Here is a 21,584-nt window from a genome sequence, read left to right as displayed (position 1 = left end):
CTCCGACTATGTTCACACCGAATCGAGACACCCTATTCCCACACGTTAATCGTAACACGTAATCTTGGCGTTGTCGTGAATATTATTGGTGGCTCGTCGTGGCTAGAGTTTCATTACTACATTTTCCACGCTTGAACCTCTTCGAGAGGTGCTACTCAGATATTCACGGATCTCAGGAATCCAAGTCCAATTACAAAATTCCCAATCAAGAAAAAAAGAAACAATTGTGCTCGATTGGATTCTCGTCATATTTATCTGGTTCTGCCGTTTCATTACCCTTTAAATAATTTCTATCAGCGTACCCGCGCAAATGAATTGACCGCTATTCAATGGCCGAAACGTTGGGAAATCCAGCAAATAAGCTCTCGCTGGAAACGAGCGCCCCGAAAAAACCGATAATATTCTCTGGCAAAAATTGTCCATGCAGGGGCGAGAAAAATACACAAGCTACTATTTCCCATTAATCCCCACTTTTCCGTCCTTATGCCAGATCGATCTACCCCGTGTCCTACCTTTCGCTGTTCTTTAACCATCGTTACATTTCGTATCGTTCTCGCAAGGAGCGTCGCGTGACTTCGCCTACTCGCACGGCTACTCGTGGGCGGTGTTTTATCTCGTTGACGGACATTCGCCACATCCGCTCGCTCATCGTCCCGTGCTCTCTTTCCGCCTCTTGAAACGAACCGATAGAAAGTCGGTGGGGTCGCGACATTGGCCACGTTTTACCGATTATCGGTCTTCGTCGTCCCCATTCTTCACTCTTGCCCTCCATTTTTCCGATTACGTTTAACAGCCGGCTAGAAAGTTTTCCGCGTCTTTTCATTCGCGTAGAACGCCCAGGTTGTCTTAGGAACGCTCGACGCTTCGATGTTCGTCTTGTTTGTCTGGAAAGTCCGCGCCGATTTTTGGTAGATTGTTACAGGTCTAAATATATCGGAGTGGTTGAAAAGAAATAGGTTGTGAAACAAAATCGTACTTACGTAATTCACTAAATATATATTGAAATTCAAATGTGTCTTTGAATTTTTTTTAAATATTGCCACGAACTTTCTGGACAACCCAATACATCGTAGCACGAAGGAATCCATCCGTTACTTTTCTACGTTGCATTTTCACGCGGAAGGAATGAAAACTGCTCTCAAAACTCGTGACTGAAATGTATTTGTTTAATTAAATTTCTGGGAAACTAAACAGATATTTCATCCGGAACTTCGAGGGTAGTTTTCTCCCCTTCGACACGCGTGACGGCCAACGTGAAAAATTACCTGCGCGTCTAATTGTATATTTTTCAACGTCCTCTTTCCACGGCAAAGAGAAAATCACAATAAATTTCGGGAACCATTCAGAATAATGTTACTCGATTAATTCGGGCAGCTGGTGCTATCGCGTATGTCTGATGAACGAAACAAGTTTAATTCGTTAGAATTTTTCATTCGCTGAGAACGACAATCAATGTTTTCAGATTCTGAATATTCATGAGCCCGTGTAAAAAAGAAAGTAGGATCCCGTGTTTCTTTAATAAAATGCAGTTTGTACAGTTTTTAACGAATACAGGGTGGAAAAGCTCGACGCTCGACCTGTTAATCTAGCGGCTGCGACGGTCTCCGAGGACTGGTGGTTATCTTCTGTGTACTTTAGGTAATAGAACGGGATTTGCGAACGGGCCGTTTTACTTCTTCGTTTGTACACCGACGAATAGGTTTACCGCTGTTCGATCGATCGGTTGCTGCTCGCGATGGTTCTCCTATATTTTCCAATCGACGAAAAGACGTTGACGACTTTAGAATCCTCTTTCCCGAAGGAGAGTGGCTAGAAAAAAAAAAACTGGATTTTAGGTCGAAGATCGGAATCATTCGCCCTCCTCGTCCCTCCTTCGCGTGCTCGATATCCGTGGAACTCGCAAGGTCGATCTCGATGAACAAATTCGAGCACTCTTAAGGGCAACATCATCTTGAAAAAATGCTGATATTTGGAAATTTTTACTGACGATACGGAACGTCTAATCGGTGCATTAAAATTATATATACTTCGATCGGTATTTCCATCAGTTTCAGGGTTGGCACGTGCACGACTTGGAAGAGATTTTGTTTGTTAGAAATATTCTTAGATGCGTGTTAAAATATTTTCTTTTTTTTTTTTTTTTTAATTCTTTTAGGGAAAATGGGAATAGAAAGTATCGACTTTTCGAATCCGTAAAGGCGGCGCTCTCTCTTAATTAGAACATTTATCGCGGCATAGATGGACAGTTCGGAATTGGAGAAGCGCGCTTCCACGAAAACAAAAAAACGAACAGAAGCAGCGTTCGTTTTGTTTCGCTCTCCGTTTTTTGCGGTACATAGATGGAACGATTTAATCTCGTGGCGTGGTAATTCAGAGGGTTCCGAGATATATGCGATTCAAACGGAGAAAGTTGATGAATATGAAAAAGAAATAATTATTATTGCAGTTCATCGTTCGCATAAATTACACGCATCGTCGACGTGACCCGCGAAGGTACATTCGAGACCTACAAAAAGATATTATCATTTTAATTGATCACGATCAAATTGTACTTTTTATCGCAAATTATTACTGGCGCACATCCCACAGGGACGGGTTAAATGTTTATAACGAAACCCATCAAATAGAATATTAATCAAACGCGTGCGCGCGCGCGCGCGCGGGTATCTCGCGTATTTTGAAAATCAATTATCTCGCAAACGATGGGACGCGGGAAATAATTTTATTCTGCACGCGAATACATAGACACGGGGGATGAATGATGAATGAAAATTCGGAATTTTTCTATGGAACAGAAATTTATCGGTTTGCCCCTATACCGCAATTTATTTTCCACAAAAAACTTCTGAATTTTGACAAAGAAACCGAAACACAATCTTGTTCATTTCTTTTTATTCGAACACATTCTAGAAAATTTAGGAAATATTTCGTAACGTTTGCACTACGGAACACGTTACGGAAGAAACGTAAAGATATCGTTCGATGTTGCGCGATTGTTGTTCTCGATCTTTATTCCATTGGTTTCGGTTTGGTTTCGCCGATGGAATACCGATCGCAGCGATTCCCTCGACAGTCTCTAACCGAGATTCGCTCTTTAATGTTGTGTAACCGTGCTGCGAGCAATCTGCCGTTATCTCTTGCTCCTCGTCGACGTTTCTCCCTATTTTCCGGGTCATCTTCCGCGTCCATAGACAATCGGGTCGCGAAAAAGTGGCACGGGAGTTCGCGTACGGTCAGATTAGCGCCGCTGTCCCAATTTTCGGAAGGAACACGTTCCAATCCGATGTATGTTCACGCACTCTCTTTAAAACTGCGTACTCCGTTTCTTCTTTTCTTCTTTAATTATTCTAAATTATTCTTTAATTACTCTACTTAGAATTCGTAATCGTCGATAAATAAACTGGCGAAATTGTATTTATCCGTTTACCGTCCTGCTACTTACTTTGACTGAAACGGGATACCGGACACTTTATCGCTGACAATAAATAAAGACTCGAGCGCCATTCCTCGGAGGTGCATCCGCGTTCCTAAGGTCGATCAATCGACGTCGTTCGAGGATAAAATAACAAGGAAACGCGTCCTCCGTGAAAGCCAGTATTATCTTTCAGACGAATACCGCCGTTTTGCTAATTCCTGACATTTCTCCGGTCTTTTAGTCCGAGCCGTAGACGCGCGAATATCAAATAAAAGCACAGGTAGTCAGTGATAGCATTATTATTCAGGACAATGTACATTTCGCTTCTTTATTCTCCTCCCTTGTCGATGGAATTCTATTTCGTATTTTATTGTAACAATTTGATCTCGTTAGATTCTTAGTTTTCCAAGTTAAATGAGCACGAATAGGCTTGTTGACCTAGACGGATACGTACACAATCACGTCGAACGAGCCTCTTTCGATCGGTCGATTTCAGCAGCCGCGTCTGGCGCGATCGATCCGACCCGCGCGCATCGAAAGGTTTGCTCGATGAATCAAAAATTCCCCCGTCCTTGGGCGAGCGCGGATTAATTGGCCCGCGGAAAATTCAATTCGGCAAATTTGATTTATTCGCGTTTACGTTCCGCTGATTGAGTCATAAATTCCACCCGAGTCGATTGTTCGCGCGTTTCTTGGTAGCCGCGCGACGCATAACCGACCGGCGTGATTCCAGCCGAATTATTTACGATAGTTCCGAGTGAAAATGGCGACACTCGGTATTTTACACTTCTTAAGAGCGCGGAAGGGCTTTCGGGTCAGCAGTCCGCGCTGTTCACGAATTATATTTTCGTGGAACGCTGCCACGACTTTTGGAAACGTACCAAAATACGCGAAACGATTCGAAAACAGACGATTTCCCGGAACCTCGAGAAAGAATCGAAAATGTAGAAGTACCGGAAACGCGCGGAGCACGCCAACGCTTGAATAAAATTCCGTTTATTGGATCTCGCGATACGTGTCCGAATAACGCGCCGGATTAATCCATCAAGAACGAGTAGAGTATTTAAAATTCGAATCCAGCTTTCGTCTGAATAATAACTAAAATTGAGAATCTGCGAAGCAGAACAAAATGGAGCGCTCCGAATAGACGCGTTTCGCTCCTCTTTTCCACCGGATTTTTACACGATAACAAGCGGTCGTTTATTTCTCGTCCATCCCTGGGTTACGCAACGTTAAAGAACGACGCTCGATTAGGGGATGCGAAGGAGATCAGCCGTAATCGATATTCCGGCGCTCCTGGCGCCGTCGTTATCGTTTCGTGCACGTTGGAACGGTGAAGGTGAGACGGCTCGTAACGCAACGCGTTGCATAATATTTTCCAAGCGCGATTACGTTCCCGTGCCCGACCAGCTGACTCGAGGGGGTGAGAATTTTTTTTTCGCGCCCCGGCAAGATGGATAGCACAGCGGGACCGTGTCGTAACGCTAATTGCGTTATCCAGATCGCGGCTGATAAACCTGCGAAACGCAAAACTGTCCACTGTCCACTGTCGACGATTCAATAATTTTTTCAACGCTAGAATATATGTTTCAACACTCGATCCATTCTTGGACAATTATTGGGTTAAATAATAATACTAGAAAAGCTTATGCTATTATCTTTTACCTATAATTTGTTTTAATAAGAAATATAGAGTGACGGTCATTCGATACATGCATAAAATTCCAAATCAGTCGATCCACATGTTCTTCTATTTCTGTTTCCGTTAGCTGGATAGTCTCGATAACATTGTGGAGTAGACTGAAACGTCGCTGTCAGGCCGGCACACTGTCGACGCGACGCGAAATATAATTCTCATATTGACACTGATTAGTGACCGCCGAAAACGGGAGGCCGTCACGCTAATGACTGCATAATTGTATGCAGATAGAGCCTCGCCGATCAGAATTTACCCTCTGACGCGGAGATATTCGGATTTAATTTCGTTACAAAACTGTGTCGAGTTTGTCTTTGCGCAGAGTGGCGCGGCATCTATCAACGCTTTAATTATGGTCAGAACTACAACGGAGGAACTTTATTTTTTGGAGAAAGTGTCACTGTAAATAAAAGTTTACCGCGTGACGTTGAAAATTCGTCTGCAGGTGCAGTACAAAAATGAAATATCATATTTCTTACGCATTGGACACAAACATACTCGACCTGTTTTCTGTATGTTTAACACATGAGAATATTAAAATTATTAAACGAAGAGTTCCGTCGCCAAATAACCAAGATCGAACCCGAATTTATAATTATATCAGGTAGCAAAAGTAGGTCATAATTTATAATCTACGCCAGGAGGTGCCCCATTAGAAAGCCGATTACTTAGGAAGTCGTTGAGATTTTTTTGTCGAAGGGAAAATTGCAGGAATACACGCGTGAATTTTTATGAATGTTTTAATTAAGTTTTAAGCGCTGCGATAAATATTTCAGGCGTTCCAAGTTATAATGCATTCGCTGTCCAGGGTAAGGTGTTGCTGCAGGCACGATTGGCACCGTTCCATACGTAGGAATCAGATGCAGGAAAGAAATTATTCGAGAAATTAGGACGGAGCCCCTATCGAATTAAAAAACAAAGTTTATAATTCAACGAAGCTGTGTCAGTTTGAAATAGGATTTCAGCGTCGTACTAATGTTTTTTCGTCGTTGGAAAACATGACCTCCAAAAAATGGCAGATTTAAAGATATCAACTTAAGCCTAACGGAGGCTATAAACAGATATTTACTTTGGAACCACACGAAACGTCACATCGATCGGCCCGGTAATTCCCGAGATACCATGTCGACAATCCCGAGCAATATGGTTTCGAGGACGGCGGGCTCGGGCAATCTGACACGCTCTCGAAAATGTTATACAACTTTGTTGTTATTTCGTAGCAGGGAACAACACTTTACGAATACGCTCGTAACGAAGTTATCATTGTTCCAAAAAATTGCGAAGAAACTTTTCCGCTGTTTCGATCAAAGAAAACCCCGAGGGTTAGATTTCTATTTCTATCGTTTAATACCGTCATCGAGGTAAACATACATCAGCTTCAAAGTCCAAGAAAATGATTAGAACCCAGGCGACTAGACGCAGATTCCGTCGGAAAATTTGTCGAATCCCACGGCAGTCTCTCCAGGAACGACGCTTTCGCGACTTCAATCTCGCAGAACACACAAACAAATCGATTTCTTTAGCCGAGATTGCTAGACCGCCGTGGCAAAGGCACGAAAAATCCGTTGGACGTCTCGTTCGTAAATTAATGCACAGCGTTAACCCGGTGCGCCTCGAGGCACGTCGGAAGCAATCGAAAGATTAAAGGTCTCCGTTAGGGCAGGGGCCACATCTCGAGCGGTATTCGCGACGAGTTTAAAATCCTCGTCGTCGCGAAGGATTTCCACGGGAGTACGCGAGACGTCCAATAAGTTCAGGGGAAAAAATGAGCAAAAAAAAAAAAACGAAGAGGAAGACAGAGAAACGTACAAAAAAAAAAAAAGGAAAGAAGAAAGGTTCCTTGGTTCGCGGATGCTCGAAACGGCGCGTACTCGTGCCGGCTCTCATCATCTTTACCCTCTTTAACGTTTCCATCTTTTCCCCGTCGCCGACGGTGGTGGTTCTGCCTCGTGAAAATCTTCCTTTCCTCGGGAAAGCTACGGCATTGCAGTGTGCCAGAGGCCCTCCACCCATCGTCGAATCGATTCGACAGAGGCCCTTCCACGCTTAACCTCGCCGCGACGATATACAACCACCACCGCCGGGTCGTGCACGCTCTCCTTCCTTCTCGTTGCGTTACATAAAACGTAACGTACGCCGATCGGATGCACGCTCGAGTTGCCAGCGATCTGCCTATACCGAACCCCGATTCACCGCGATCCAAAACGTTTTGAAAGACCTGGGAGGGAAGGTTGCTCGTGTTGCCAAACGAACCTCGACTAATGACCGTTACACAGCAGCGCGCCGCGCTTCATCCATTCCCGTTAACGCCCTTTCGTCAATTTTCGACTTCTAATAATAACGGTATCTCGTATTAGGCTTTCGATTGGCCGCAGTCGCGTTCATCGATCAGGGTGCCATTTTTCGCACAACAGCGGGCCATTATTAACCCTTTGCACTCGTTGCCTTTTTCTCTGGTATCTACCAGCAACTCGATCTGCTTTCTTAGCGTTCTATTGCCACGAGTACGTGGCGTTACAAAATTCACGTGTGTTCTTCACAAGCGTGTCGATTAGAATACGAAGTTTTAGTTGAATGCACCGTGTAATTTTCTCAATAAAAATTTCCAAATGTTGTCTATCTCTCTACCCGAGACACCAGTTGCGAAGTAACGGGCGTTTTCAGAAATTTATATCGAAACACTCGGTGACAACGTCGTTGTAAAACGTACATATAACCGAGCAATTAGTCGAGACCGTGGGAGTACGTTTAGCATCACGGAATCGCATCAAAATTTGTTTCCCTCGCGGAAGTGTTTGTCTAGTCCGGGTATGGTTATCCGGATGCAGGTTCGAATTGGCCCGCGATCTGCCTACCGAAACCTCATTGGAAACGGAGGGCTCATAACATAATTAACCAATTCCGTTGCTGTCAATGGTTGCCGCGAAATCACGCGACCACGCGAACCGATTCTCGCGAGAAACTCAGAGAACTCCGTGGCTGGGATTTAGGAGGGCAGCGATCACGGAATCCCTCGGTACATGAAAGGTTGGGTTCGAACGTTTAATTGCTCGATCCTCTCCATCGGAAGAATTAGTTCTGGTAAATGTATTCCCATTGACCTATTTACCCTGCACCACTTACTCTGACTCGAAGGCGGTAAAGTTTTACTCAATCGTTACCGCGAATTTTATTTTATCCAGAAAAAATTAAATTAAAGTAGCATGACTATCGTTATTTAGAATAATCCTCGTCTCTGTTTCTGGTTATTCCATTTGGTCCTCGAACTCGCGTGAATCGTAATTTTATTTTTGAAAAAGAGAAATTGTTTCTCGGTTATCTCTAATGGAAATCCTCCCCTTGAATATTCCACGACACTCGAAGCCTTTGTTTCAAGATCACCGGAGGTCGCGTGACGATTTAAATCATGATCGTGCGGATGATGTCGTTTCGTTCCAAAGACACTCGTAAGTCCTAGTCGAAGGATGCCAGGCCTCGCATGCTCGAGGATTAAAACGTTTCTTTAAGAGCCAAGTATTTCCTGTTGGACGTTTGCCTCCTGAATAGCCGCGATTCACGAGATCCGGAAACGGTTTCGCTGCATTTGCGAACGCGTTGAATGATCGATGAGCCCGAGGTGTCTAGGCAAAACGCAATTCTTTCCGTGTTGGTAATTTGCCACGTAAACGTGATCCGTTTGCTTCTCGAGACATAGTCCAAAGGTGAGAAGTCTAAGGGAGGGAGTTCAGACTTTTCGTATCGAAGCCAGATCACACGACGGAAAAATCGTACGGTTAGAACGCATTCTTTTCGGAAAATTTGGCTTGGGAAGTCGGTCCTGCACGCGTGCTTTTGTCATCGCGTTAGAGACCGCTGTCACGGCTCGTCCCGCTTACGTTCACCATTTTTATATGTTTCCTTTCAGTTTCGTTTGGGATCGAAATCTTGAATTGGCCAAACTTCGAACCGACTACGTTCTATTCATAAAACTTATTTCTATAATCGACAAACTCGTCTTAAGTTCGCAGACTCCTTGCGCTTCGTGTTTCTTATAGGAAAGTGGTTCGGAGCTTCCTTGCAGGCTTGAGCACGCAACTTTCTAAATAGTATTTCACTCTAAACGATACTCGGATACTAATATTCGAGTAGCTTCAGAGCCAGATTCGACACGAGGAACGAGCCTCCGCGGTGCTGCCATTATTTTTCGGCCCACAGCGCGCGAACCAAGTGGAAGCTTAATTTCCCCTCCAATTAGGGACGCCCGTCGCTCGGATTTAAGCGTAACTTTCGACTGGAGTTTCTTCGCGAGCGATGCGGGCCGAATTGTGGACCGTTTCATCCGGAACTAACCGTCATAATTAGGGTAACATTCATCCCCCGCGATTGTTTATTCCAGAAAGAAAATGGCTAAACGAAACCGTTTCAACGAATCTCGCGTTCAAGCCGCCACTCGAGCCGATTGTTCGAACGTCTACCTTGTTAGGCGATCTTACGAAAGCCCCGATCCCTAAGTGAAAATTGTTCCAATACTTTCCCGCGGCTCGGTTTTCAAGCGAAAATTATTTTCCACCGCTAACGATAACGCGCGACCGAGATTCTTTTGTTCGGGTATCGATTCGAGGCTGGAAATTCACCCGGGGTTGCCTTGACCAATGACATTTCCACGCTTTTCAGGAAAAAAACCGCCCATTTTCGACCGGGATATCTTTCGAACGCGCGCGCGACGCAGAGATGGGTAAATATTGTAATAGAATAACGAAAGCACCGTGTATCGATTTGCTCGCAACGTTTGTTCCGTCGAAATAATGTCGGTTGGTGCTCGCGTTGAAACAACTACGCCTCCGTAAATATGTTCCCCTCTTTCATTTTTTCTTTTTTTTATCAATTTCATACTCCGAGCAACTTTCGAGTCCGATTTCATGAAACATGCCCCGTTCGACAAGTCTCGAGTCTCTGGTTAAAAATATACAAACGAGTCGTTCGATACAGCCGCGAAAATACAATCACACGAAACGCGATTACTCGGAAAATAGCACGAATATCTCGCGTATCGCGCTCGCATCGTTGCACCGAAAGAAAAAAAAAAAAAAAAAAAGAAGAAGAATCGTATCATCAAAAGATCTTCCATCGCGTGATTCAACATTTTCTTCTGCACCAATTGTTTGTATCTTCGCTTAGAAAACAGCTCGTCCCAGTTTCTGGAGTCGCTCTGTACCAAATGACTTCGCGTTTATTTCGCATCCGCGGTTAAGTGTTTGCAACATGCCGATTTCCCGGGTCGTTGACGAGCATTGTAGTATATCGCCATATTCCTTTTCGTTCCCTCGAATATTCTCGATTTCTCAATTTCTCAATGCGGGATTTTACGTACACGACGAGGACGTAAAATAAAGATCGTCTCGGTGTAATGAAACGCTTTCGATGTTTTCTGCGATGGGGATGGAAATCGTGGTCGCGGTTCGCGAATATCGCCGTGAATTAAATTCAACAATAATTCGCAGACGCGATTCCAGCGTGGGTCTGTTCGATTGCACGCTCGGTTATCGCGGTCGGACGCAGAACTCGCGATTAGTTACATCGACGCGAATCCAGGTCAACTTTCAGGGTATATTAGTCTCCGCCCGTCGCTGGAACTCGATAAAAAGTACAGGCCAATTAATATCTATTAACGCGAATCGTCGATCTCTCGGTCGACTTCGATGGAGGTGGAGCGAAATGGTCCACGTTGTAATATTCTTGACTATTGCAAGCTTCTCTTTCTCGTCTTTCTATTTGCTTCTTTCATACTAAAAATATAGGTCTGGAAAGTCCACGCCGATTTTTGGTAGATGACACAGGTCTGAGTATATCGGAATAGTTAAAAACAAGTAACATGTGTACATCCCTTAAAAGGTGCAAAAATAGTGGAACAAAATCGTACCTATGTCTTTGAATTTCTCTTAAAAATTACCACGAACTTTCTGGACAATCCAATTATAAACATCATGAACTGTCTAACCTGGTCCACGCATCAAAGATAAGGAAATGCGTATTTCGAGCATTGTACGTTTATAGGGACCGTTTAAAAACGATCAACCGTGTCCCAGACCGAGCGAATACCCTCTTTATCGCTCGCCGCCAATTTTCACAGCGCGTGTGCCGAGGTATTCATGCGTTCGCGTGTGCACGGGTAATCGAAACGGTTTCTATTCGCGATACAATTCACAACTTTTCCTGATTTCATTTTCCGCATTGTTCTAGTCGGATGGATTTGTTTGGCGCGTGCACACCCGCTCGAAAACTTGCTTACCGGACGCTAGCCTCAGAAATTCGTTCCAACCCTTTGTCGTTCCTTGGTATCCTCTCAGTCGCAAGTACAATGCGAGGGATCTCGCGCAGAAACAGATTGGCTGGCGATTTGTTTCAGCCGAGCGCGTTCGCGTTTAAGCGTAGAATTTCCCTGATCCATCGGCGTTAGAGGATATCGACGAGGGACTTTATTGTTTGCGTCAATCGTGCTTAAGCTCCTCGTTGGGTGAATTTCATCTTTATTCGTTTTTCAGAAATTATTATCGTACTCGGTCCAATCGAGTCCTTTTGTTTCGAGTTGGATACTTGAATTCAATTCTCTTAAATACCCTTTGCGATTTCCCTGATCGATCCACAAACGAGCGATGCCCGATAATTATTCGACTACGAAGTACGGTCTCGCGAGCGCGAAAGAGGTCCGATTCGAAAAATAACTCCTCGGGGCGCGCGCATAGTTCGAAACGAGAACTATAGGTTCGTATCTTGCCCGGAGGTTCCTCGACGAGGAAACACGCAATTAAGGAATTCTCGGTTCTCGTTAAGGAGCGGAAGGGCCACGAAAGCTTTGGAGCGGCTAAACTTCTGTTAAAAGCGAAACCTTCTCGTCTCGAGCATGCCGGCATAATTCGGTCGCCGTATCGTTCCGAATATTTATCGCGCTGTGGAACATGCACGACGAAATATACGCGCACTTTTACGTTTCGCGCAGCGTAGATCGAATCGAGCCTCCGTAACTCTATTTTAAAATACCTCGAGCTCCACGGAATATCGTCGACGGGCATTTCATTTTATTAGTGGAACCTCTCATTTAGAAACTCGTTCAGGAGGGAGCATAACTATTACTTTTAATTTACTGCGAGAATATTTCATCGAGCGTAGGAAACCAAAAAAGACGACATCGAGCAAAAATTTATAATTTCTTCTAACAAAAGTATAACCAGCGCGATCTAAATTATTTCCTTTGCGAAAGCCAGGCTTGAAACGGGGATGGTCTATTTACGTTGGTATTTTTCGACCGGAGGAAGAAAGTTCGTTCGACGTTAATGGAACGCCATCCTCCGTCGAGGATCGGGCCGTATCGCGGTCGGTGGTTGGTTTTTGAACGCAGCCGTGCGAGATAGGTGGCTCGAATTCGACGCGACGCGCTCAAACTCACCGCCACGCAACCACTGAGCCAGCGTATTCGCGTCGATCGCTCCAGTCGGTTTGTTTTAATTACTCCTCCTGACCCTCCCCCCTTCGACGTCTAACTTGCCGTCGATGGCATCGACCGCCTCGAAAACAGCACGACCAATCATTATCCAGCCTCGTAATTACTACGGTGCCAAGCAAGCAAATCGCTTGTTATCGCTCGACACCACTCATCCCGCTTTCCCTGCAACGCTTGCGAGATGTCGCGAAGGAAACGAACCGAGCCGAGATAGAGATGGGCTCGCCGAGTATCGATACCATTGTTTACCGAAATAACCCTTATCGACGCGTCGCTAAACTGTCGATCAAAGAAATGGAATTCGATCGATTTGTTTCTTAGCGAGTATCGGGAAGCAGAGTGTCTCGGTAAATGAAATTACCTTCGAGGTTAAAGGTGTCGGAGGAAAGTAAGATATGCTGCGGACAGGTAACGATACGTACGAAAAGTCTCACTTTATAAATGTTCCTTTATATATGTATCATCGCCATTGATCGAAATCATTGTTATCCACTTTCCTTTCAAATTATACTCGTAAGCGTGTACATACTTTTCACGTAAAATTTATGCTCGCTCGAGACTACATATTTCTTTCACTTACGGAAATGTTTGTACAAGAAAATTCCGATCGTCACCGTCATGTTTACCTTTTGTGTCTGGCTATATCGTTGAGCCCATCTCTAGCTCGAGGGAACGAAACACGGCGTCGTCGATCGAAGGTCGCAATTATTCGCACGATCGAGAACTAACTTCCAAGGACACCGTTTCTCTTTATCTCGGTTTTTCCATTTGTTCCGTACGCGTATCCGACGACCTTCGACGACGCCGCGACCCTTTCCCCACGACGGCGATCTCGATGTGCACTGATGTGATCGATGTGGAACGCTTTTTTCGCGAGCACTGCATTTGTATACGTGTATGACTTGCGCGCTGCCTAGCGAAATCACGAAACCATCAACGATACAACTACTCGATTGTCGTTACTGTGATTTTGTAACTGGGTGTTTCTTGCTTGCAGCACCAGAGCGCCGCCCAGGCATTGGTGAGTCGCATGCCCCTATCTCTTTTTTCTTTCTTCCGCGATCGTTGCCACTCCGTACACCTGTGGTTGCCAAACTTGCGCCGGAACGTTTCCCTAACGACGAGGAATCGGACGAGACCTTGCAGAGACTTTTACCGTAGAGACAGATAAAGATATGACATGCGATAAAGGGGTCGATTCTTCGCGTAAAAGCGGGTAGAAAACGTAGAATAAAGTTTTTCATTGGACGCGTGGTTTTCGAGAAAGTTAACGTCAAATATTGAAACTTGAGCGCGGTGTCTGACCAGTGACGGGCGTTTCTACTGATTTTTCCTAGAACGCGTGGCATTCGAGAAAGTTAACGTGAAATATTGAAACTTGTGTTCGCAAACGCTGTCTGTGATATACCGTCTTTGTTGGTCAATTTTAAAAGTAAACGCCAGTTGAAACAGATGATACTTTTACATACGCGCGAGTTCCAACTTTGAAAGTTGATTTCCTTAGAAGCAACGGCTACCTATGCGACAAGTAATAACGTTCCAACGAATCAACCTATCTTCGACGTCCTGCAATGACTCTTCGCGCGTAACTTTGGCAACCAAAACACCGCGTGCATGCTTCAGTGTATCGTCACTTTGCCGGGTCATGTGCCTTTGATCGATGTACTTGTTGGTAGCAGCATTGAGCGCCAGGTGTTCCAAAAGGTCGTGCATAGATTGCCATCTCCGCGATAAATTTCTTCAGGCTCTACCTTAACTTTTGCAACGCCTCGCGCGGGTACGTAACGTCCTAGGGGAGTGTAAAGCCGCGTCCTTTTGGAAGAGCGTTCAAGCATGTTTTGCAAGCATTTGCGGCCAGCTCAGGGAAGATCCGGGGACACCCTGATACCGGTGTCCAACTCAGTCTACGGCTTAACGGGTTAAGCACCGCCGGTGACTCATAGCGGACTTGTTCGTGTCCAACGACGGTTCGCGAGCTTAACTTTCTAATTCTATCGCTTTCCATCTTTCGTTCTCTAGCTGTTTGCATTTTCACCGTTCACTTGCGACTTTTTAATTGTAAATCATTTTCTGTCTTCTCTTTAAAGCGGTGTTTTGCTACCACTGTCGGTTCCATAAATATTCGTGTCCCATAAATATACCGTCTGCGTTTATTGAAAGAATTTGTCTAAATTAAATGATAACTTCGATGTTCTCGGATAAATTTTACATTATATATATATATACACAAGTTTAAAGTTTATCCATGTACATATTTAAATAACATTTGTTCGAAAACCTGGAGCTCGATATTCAATTTAGACAAACTTCTTTAATAGACACAGAGGGAGCGAATATTTACGAGACCGAATGTATTTCCGACAGGAATTTCTCTGCGAATTTTGCTACGTGTCGCAAGTTCGTCGTAGAGAGTGAGTTGAAATTCGTGAAATAAAATTCGTTGATACGAGTCGATTCTTGGCGTAAAAGTGAATCGAAAATGTGTATTAGAGTTTTTTTTTTTTACGGGGACACTTCCTTCCCAGGGTAAACAGTTTTCAGATTTCGAGACTTGGCTGTCGCGTCTGACTAGTGCTTGCTATATCTACTTGCTCGGATGTTTGTAAACGTACCATCTGTTTCGACCGATGACAACCTCCGATCTTCAAGATTGACCAACAAAAACGGTGTTTAGTTGTTTACCAACATCGAACCAGTAGAAATACCCGCCGCTGGTCAGACACATGTTCCAAGTTCTCAACCGTTGCACGAATTTTATCGCACCGTCCGTTGAAACTTCACTTTCAGACGAATCGGAAACACGAGTTTATTTTGTATTACTTGTATTACTTTTTCGATTTTCGATACTTATTACTTTTCCCGTCGACTATTAACACGGGCATAGTTCGTTACGCTTTCGTTCATGCAACGATATACGCGATAATGGTTTTCCTAGAAAGCCATTCCCGTCAGCTACTTTCGAATCCCCATCAAGTGTTGTGCTCGCGCGGCAGCTACGACATCGTTTTCTCGTCTTACGGAATTACCCTTGCATTTTAATTAGACGGCCCTTTGAAGTTTTGGCTTTGCGAGAATGCATACGAAAATGACGCGAGGTTAACTTAACACCGACCCTTGGACGAGATTGCGTAAGCAGCCTTGTTCCCCTCATCCTTCCGCGTCTCTTCGATACGATCACGGTTTCTCGTTCGTGCGTTCCTTTACGTCGCCGCAGAAAGGCTATGATATATCATGTCCTTTGCGAGAAGTTTCGCGAGTCTAAGAAAATTTCACGAAATCCGTTGCTCGCGATGGAATACAAAGGGAAACAAAGGAAAAGGAGACCAAGAGTTCGTTTCGTTATTTACTCGTTCGCAAAGCCAGAACTCGGAACGTTCGCGGAAACATCGCGGGACGCTCTTCCAAAAAGGACATTCGGCTTCGAAATATTTCACCTAATCGAATAACTTCAGCCATCGGAGAGACCATCGAATTAAACGGGTACGAGCAAAAGCGACTGAAAGTCGAATCGTGGAAAGGTATAAATATTCAAGGGTACAAGACAGACTCTCCTCGGTCCTCGTTCACCCCCTTCTACCCCTTCGATTCTCAGCCGCGCCCTCATTGTCACCTTCGAATTTAGCCGGTGCAGCTCTGATCTATCTCTGTCTCTCATCAAGCACCCTTCCGTTCAGGATGCACCGGTGCAGCCAAGTCGCTCCGCGCATGAGAAGTGGCAGCTGCGACAAAAAAGAATCGTTTATCCGCACCCTCAACCCCGTTTCCGCATAATAGATACGTAGACATGTACATACACACACACTTACACGCGCGACATTCGCTCTCTTACACGCTCACGGACTCGCACACCTACACACACGCGCGCGCGCGCGCGAAGAGCCGAAAACGAGAAAGAAACGTGCTACTGGTTAATGGTGCGCGCGCGCGCTCGCCCTCCGTTCGATAACAACATCCATCTCGAGGTCCGGTAAGTACGAACGAATCGAAACCATTTTGGAATTCGTATGTACAAAACGGCTGTCGAGTCTCCGCCATTCGTTTTTACCACCCCGATAGGTCGCTCCACGCGTGTAGATTCTCGTATGCAAATCCAAACCCCGAACGATCCTCGTATTATCCTTCCTCCCATCGCATAATAAACATTCTTCTCGCATATGTTTCTTCGGGAGTTTGTTTAGCTCCGAGATATCGATAACGCGCGGAGGTTTTTGCACCGAAACAACCAGCATTGCGTTTCAAAGAAATGCAATTGCCTTCGGAGGCACGAGACCATAAATCATCGGTCTCGAAATTAGATTTTGTTGGGTTTATCGCTTGACGTAGTATAGGTCTGAAAAGGGCGATATATCTTGGAAACATTATAATGGCACTATAATTGGGGACACGACTCCTTAACACGTTGATCCGAAGTTGGGTAACGGGACTTTTTATCGAGAAACTAACAAAATTATTGTCGAAGTTGAGGCGTTAATAAAAATAAATCTGAATATAATTCACGAATCTCGGAGTGGTTGGAAAATTAGAATAAAATTTTAATCTTGTAGTAATATTCACGAGTTTTAGTCCAGCAGACAACGGGTTAATTATTCTTCGATCTCGTTGTCGGTCTTTACGAGATCTGACTCGATAGGGGTCGAATCTCCTTCGGCCAATGCTCGAACTTTTAAATTGCTCGCGACGGATAGCGAGGGTTGTCCCGACCAGAAAATAGATCCTGACGTAACGAAAGATCTCCCACTAACGCGACCATATTAATCCCGTGACTGACATTGGATTTAACCTAACGGACGTTAGATCTAGAAATCACTCGTAACGCGATTCGTTCCTACAGCCTCAACGTCGAATTGTCGCGGTCGATGCAGGTCATTTCGCACCCTACGAAGAGACTTACTCCCGTCAGACAGCGCGGAAAATCCAATCGCTCGGATAATCGAATGGTCGGGTCGATGAATCGTGTCTGTGCTCGTTGAAATCGATTTTGTCCTCTTACCGAGGCGCGTATCGTCCGAACGTTCACTTGAAATAAAAAACAAACAACTTCGGAGACAACTTCATCGATTTACCTCCGTTCTGTATACGTTCTATGTCACGTTCTACGGAATAGATCGACTGGGATACTGGAATCCGACGAAGGGTTTCCACGTGCAAAGGTTCTCGGGGAGCGTGCCAGGAGCGCGCCAATTTAACGATACCGATGTTAGTGGCTGGAGTTTACGTTACCACGGTCTTGAATTAGTTATTAATTGGCGCAGGATCCAACCTCGACTGCTATAATTCCGTGTACTTTGGCTAGGTTCAATTTAGTCGGGATATATTCTCGAAAATTGAAGACCACGTTTCGTTCCTGGAATATCATCGAGGCATCCGAGGATGATCGACGATTCGACGCGAAGTATGCGGATAGGCTGGCGCCAGTGGAGTAACGCCAGTAATCGTTGCACGCGAAAATCCGACGTTATCCGAGGAAAGGGGAGTTCCGATAAGATTTCTCGGGACTCCAAGCGCACGGTGGGTCCTTTGTCGCGAATTCTATACGAGAAAAGATGCGATGAATGATTTCCCAGAGACGGGGAACTAGGACGGCGGCTAAAGTTGCGTAATCGCGTCCCCATCGAGTCCGATAACCGATTTCGAGCCGTGGGAGAGGGCTCGAAGACAGTTCGTCGAGCCAAAGTAGCCGTAGTTGGCGCAAACTTCCCGAGAGGAGACTTCTCGAGTGGCTCTCCGACTCTCTTTACGTGTCTAAATAATGCCGGGCGGCTGATAGCGATAAGCTCCATTATCGCAGCTCGGTGAGACGTCCCGTCGAGACAGAAATCGTAATCGGGATCGACCCAAAAACCATCGTTTCCATTCGAAACGCTCCCACGCTTTTTCTCCGCCTCGCGCAACGCTGGGCATCGAACGTTACGCGCTGCTTCCTTTCTTTCGCTCTCATCCCTCGAGCCTGACGCGAATCGTCGTCCAAAAATTCGCCAATCAACGGGCCAGTGTCTCTCAACTCTTATTCGAATCATTTCTCGGTTCTTCATTCGTAAATATTTCGAATATATTTGTAGACCTCGCGTTTAAGAAACTGCTTACCTCTGAAATTGAATATGCTAAACAGTTCTTACATTTAACTGCAGGCGTATAGATTTATCGTTGAAAAATAATACTTTATTTATAGAAAAGAATTTTGTATTAAATGGTACACGTGCTATGCTACAGATTCACGAGAGAGACATAAGAAGTGGAGGAGTGTGAGTAGTCCGTCCCGATTTTCCATGATTGGGTTAGGGCTGGCTAACAAATATAAGTATCGAAAAGCCTATATGGCATAAGATAAGCAATGGAAAAATAAAAAGACATTAAGAAAAAAGAGAGAGAAATTGGAAACAGACACATAGCGGTGAAATATGGGACTACAGTTCCCATCTCACCTTAAAATAAAAACAAAGACAAAGGGATAGTGTCGTCACCTCTACATCTTGCTCGCGAACAAAAAACTAACGTACTGATGGCACTGAACAGCGTGGTCGTCGTTGAACACAAGTATTACATTTTATTTTTCGTGTATATCACGACACCCGCTTCTTTTCTCTGTAGAAACAAAGAAATATCGAATGTACGCATAGGAAAGAAATATTTGCTGCCTACGAAATTCTTGGATAGCCACACGAGTCCTGTTGAGAGTCGCTGACCTGGAGTTCAATTCGCCAGTCCAGTTTCCGCGTTCCTTTTAAGTTCTCCTTGGCCCGTTCGATCGCTCGTTTCCACAGACTGCCTCCGGTTTCAGCCAAGCTTTCCATCGAGTCGTTCGAGTGGCGCCAGTTGTTCGTTAATGGCCACGAGGATCGCGTTCCTCTTCCTTTAATTCCCGCGGAAAAGGGGTTCCGAAACTGCAATGTGTTACACGAGTGGCGTCGATACCTCTCAGAGGATCAATTCCCGATACAAAATTAGATAAATACTTGGATGGTATGTACGATACAATACGCGCAGTAGCACGGTAAACCACGCCGTTATCGATTACAATGTTAGGTCTTCTTCGGGACAATTACTGAAAGTTTAACATAACGTTGAAAACTTTGTTAAACCTGAGGCTATTCTTGGACTTTCTAGAGCATTATGTATAAACTTACGTTTCGAATTTCTCTACCTCGAGGACACCGTTCCTCCAGATGTGAAGTTGCTAATTTATGAAGGATAGAATCGAAGCTAGGCTTCTTAATCGAGGCTAGATTTTCGTAACAGCACTTTTCTTTATCGATTTTATTTCAAATACACGGGTAAATAAATAAGGCCTTGTTGGTAGATTGATTGCGATCAGATTCGTCGAATTGGCCTGGAAAAAATCAAACGAAGCAACGACTGTCGCCATTTGTAGCCGCGAATTGCGTAGGCCGGTGTACAAATCGCTCGATTCCCGTCAACCAAACGTGCTCGAGCGGACAACAAAGCGGCGACAATGACACGACGCCGACACTTTGTCCGTCGAATCCGACACGTGTTGGTCATTTAATTAGACGGGCTCCTGTATCGCGGTCCCGTCGTCCACCGTGTCATTGGTACGGACGCGTCGGTTCAAACAGAAGAAATCCAGTCACGGCTCCCATAAATGTCCGCGGAATGCGTTTATGTCGACAGTTAGTATCGCTTGTATCTACTCTGTACACTCTGGTACACGCTCCGTCAAAATTAAACGGACTTACAATAGCGACACGAAGCTCGAATGCTACGTTAATAAAAGTGGACGAATATTTGATCCGCGTAGACGACCTCGAAGAATTTTCAACAAATTTTTACTTGAAACTTCGTAATGCTTCCGGCAACAATCATTGACCGTTCACTTGGCGCAAAATCGCGGAACGTCGATGCTCCTTTATTTTCCCGGGCAATCGAACGGGATAATTTTGGCGCGGATTGTATTTGTCGTATCGTTGAACGGGCAAGCGAGAAATGTTTGCTCGCGTTGATCGGCGGCTGGGTGCTATTAACGCATTGAAACGAAAGTTTGAATTATCGCCCGGCTTGTCCACTTTCATCCGTTGTTCCCTCCGTCCTGGCTGGAGAATCGACAGAAACCGCATACCGCTCGTAACTTTTTTGTTGTCGTTGAATCGCGTTCGCTGACGCACGGGAGTTACTGTATGCTCGCGCGAAAACGTCGCCAACTGAGTTTTCAGTGCTATACAAGAGAGACGAACCGTACCACGCCTACGCCAACGAACGGTAAATCATGAATTGACATATTGTGCAGCCTGCCGAACAAGAGCGCGCCGTAAATAACTTGGAAGAAACGCGAACGAGATGGGGAGTAATCGTTGCGCTCGTGAGAGTCGAATTCGCACACGAACTCGTGAATTCGTCGAATTCGACGTTTTATTCCGTGATTCAAACGATATAAATAAAATCTTGTGATTTTATTAGGCATAGAAATTAATTCCTTATAAAGAGTGCGATATAACCGAGCAGAGAGTGACACTACATGTATTGGATAGAATTTTCGAATTCGTTGTTCTCGAAAACGAAGCGTCAAACGGAAAAATGTTATTCCTTTTTTTTCGACTTATTTTTACATGTAGTATCACTCTCTGCTCGTACCACCATCCGTCCTGGCACACCCCGCAGAGTAAACAATTTATTAGCAAAGAGTACCCGTACAACTTTTAATTTCCCCCCGGTCGCGCGTTCCAAGTAAAAATAAAATTTCGATGCAATCGCGAATACTTTCGCAACAATCTATCGATCGGGAGAGTTCCAATTTAAACGAGCCAACCGTGTCAAGAGTGGCGCGTTAATCCTTCTATTTTTGATCGATCCTGTGGGAGGTATCGTCACGAGGAATTCTCGTGTGGCGGACTGTACCGCGTTGTTCAATATGCAAGCGGACTAGCGGACGCGCAGGGACAATCAACGTTCCACCTTGAAGTGGAAGTGGAAAGAGAGCTTAGGGGTAGCTCGTGGACGCCTCCTGCGCGCGTCACTGGTCAAAGAGAGACGGAGGGTAGTGA

General features: G+C 44.9%; 1 protein-coding gene across 6 annotated transcripts in view; it reads left to right on the top strand.

The window, feature by feature from the left end:
* LOC128890712 (sodium/potassium/calcium exchanger Nckx30C) overlaps positions 1-21,584 on the top strand; it is a 176,222-nt gene that overhangs the window by 91,919 nt on the left and 62,719 nt on the right. For 3 of the 6 annotated variants that reach the window (XM_054149458.1, XM_054149459.1, XM_054149457.1), the window contains exon 3: positions 13,586-13,609. The exons of the other annotated variants lie outside the window; for them this stretch is intronic. In XM_054149458.1, the coding sequence (XP_054005433.1) occupies positions 13,586-13,609 (24 nt within the window). The remainder of the gene's footprint in view (positions 1-13,585; positions 13,610-21,584) is intronic. 6 annotated transcript variants of the gene reach the window in all.

The sequence above is a fragment of the Hylaeus anthracinus genome, unplaced genomic scaffold (assembly GCF_026225885.1).
Source record: "Hylaeus anthracinus isolate JK02 unplaced genomic scaffold, UHH_iyHylAnth1.0_haploid 12001, whole genome shotgun sequence".
In the NCBI taxonomy this organism is placed as follows: domain Eukaryota; kingdom Metazoa; phylum Arthropoda; class Insecta; order Hymenoptera; family Colletidae; genus Hylaeus; species Hylaeus anthracinus.
The sequence above is the reverse complement of the archived record's forward strand: the minus strand, read 5'-3'. Positions and strand labels throughout refer to the sequence as shown.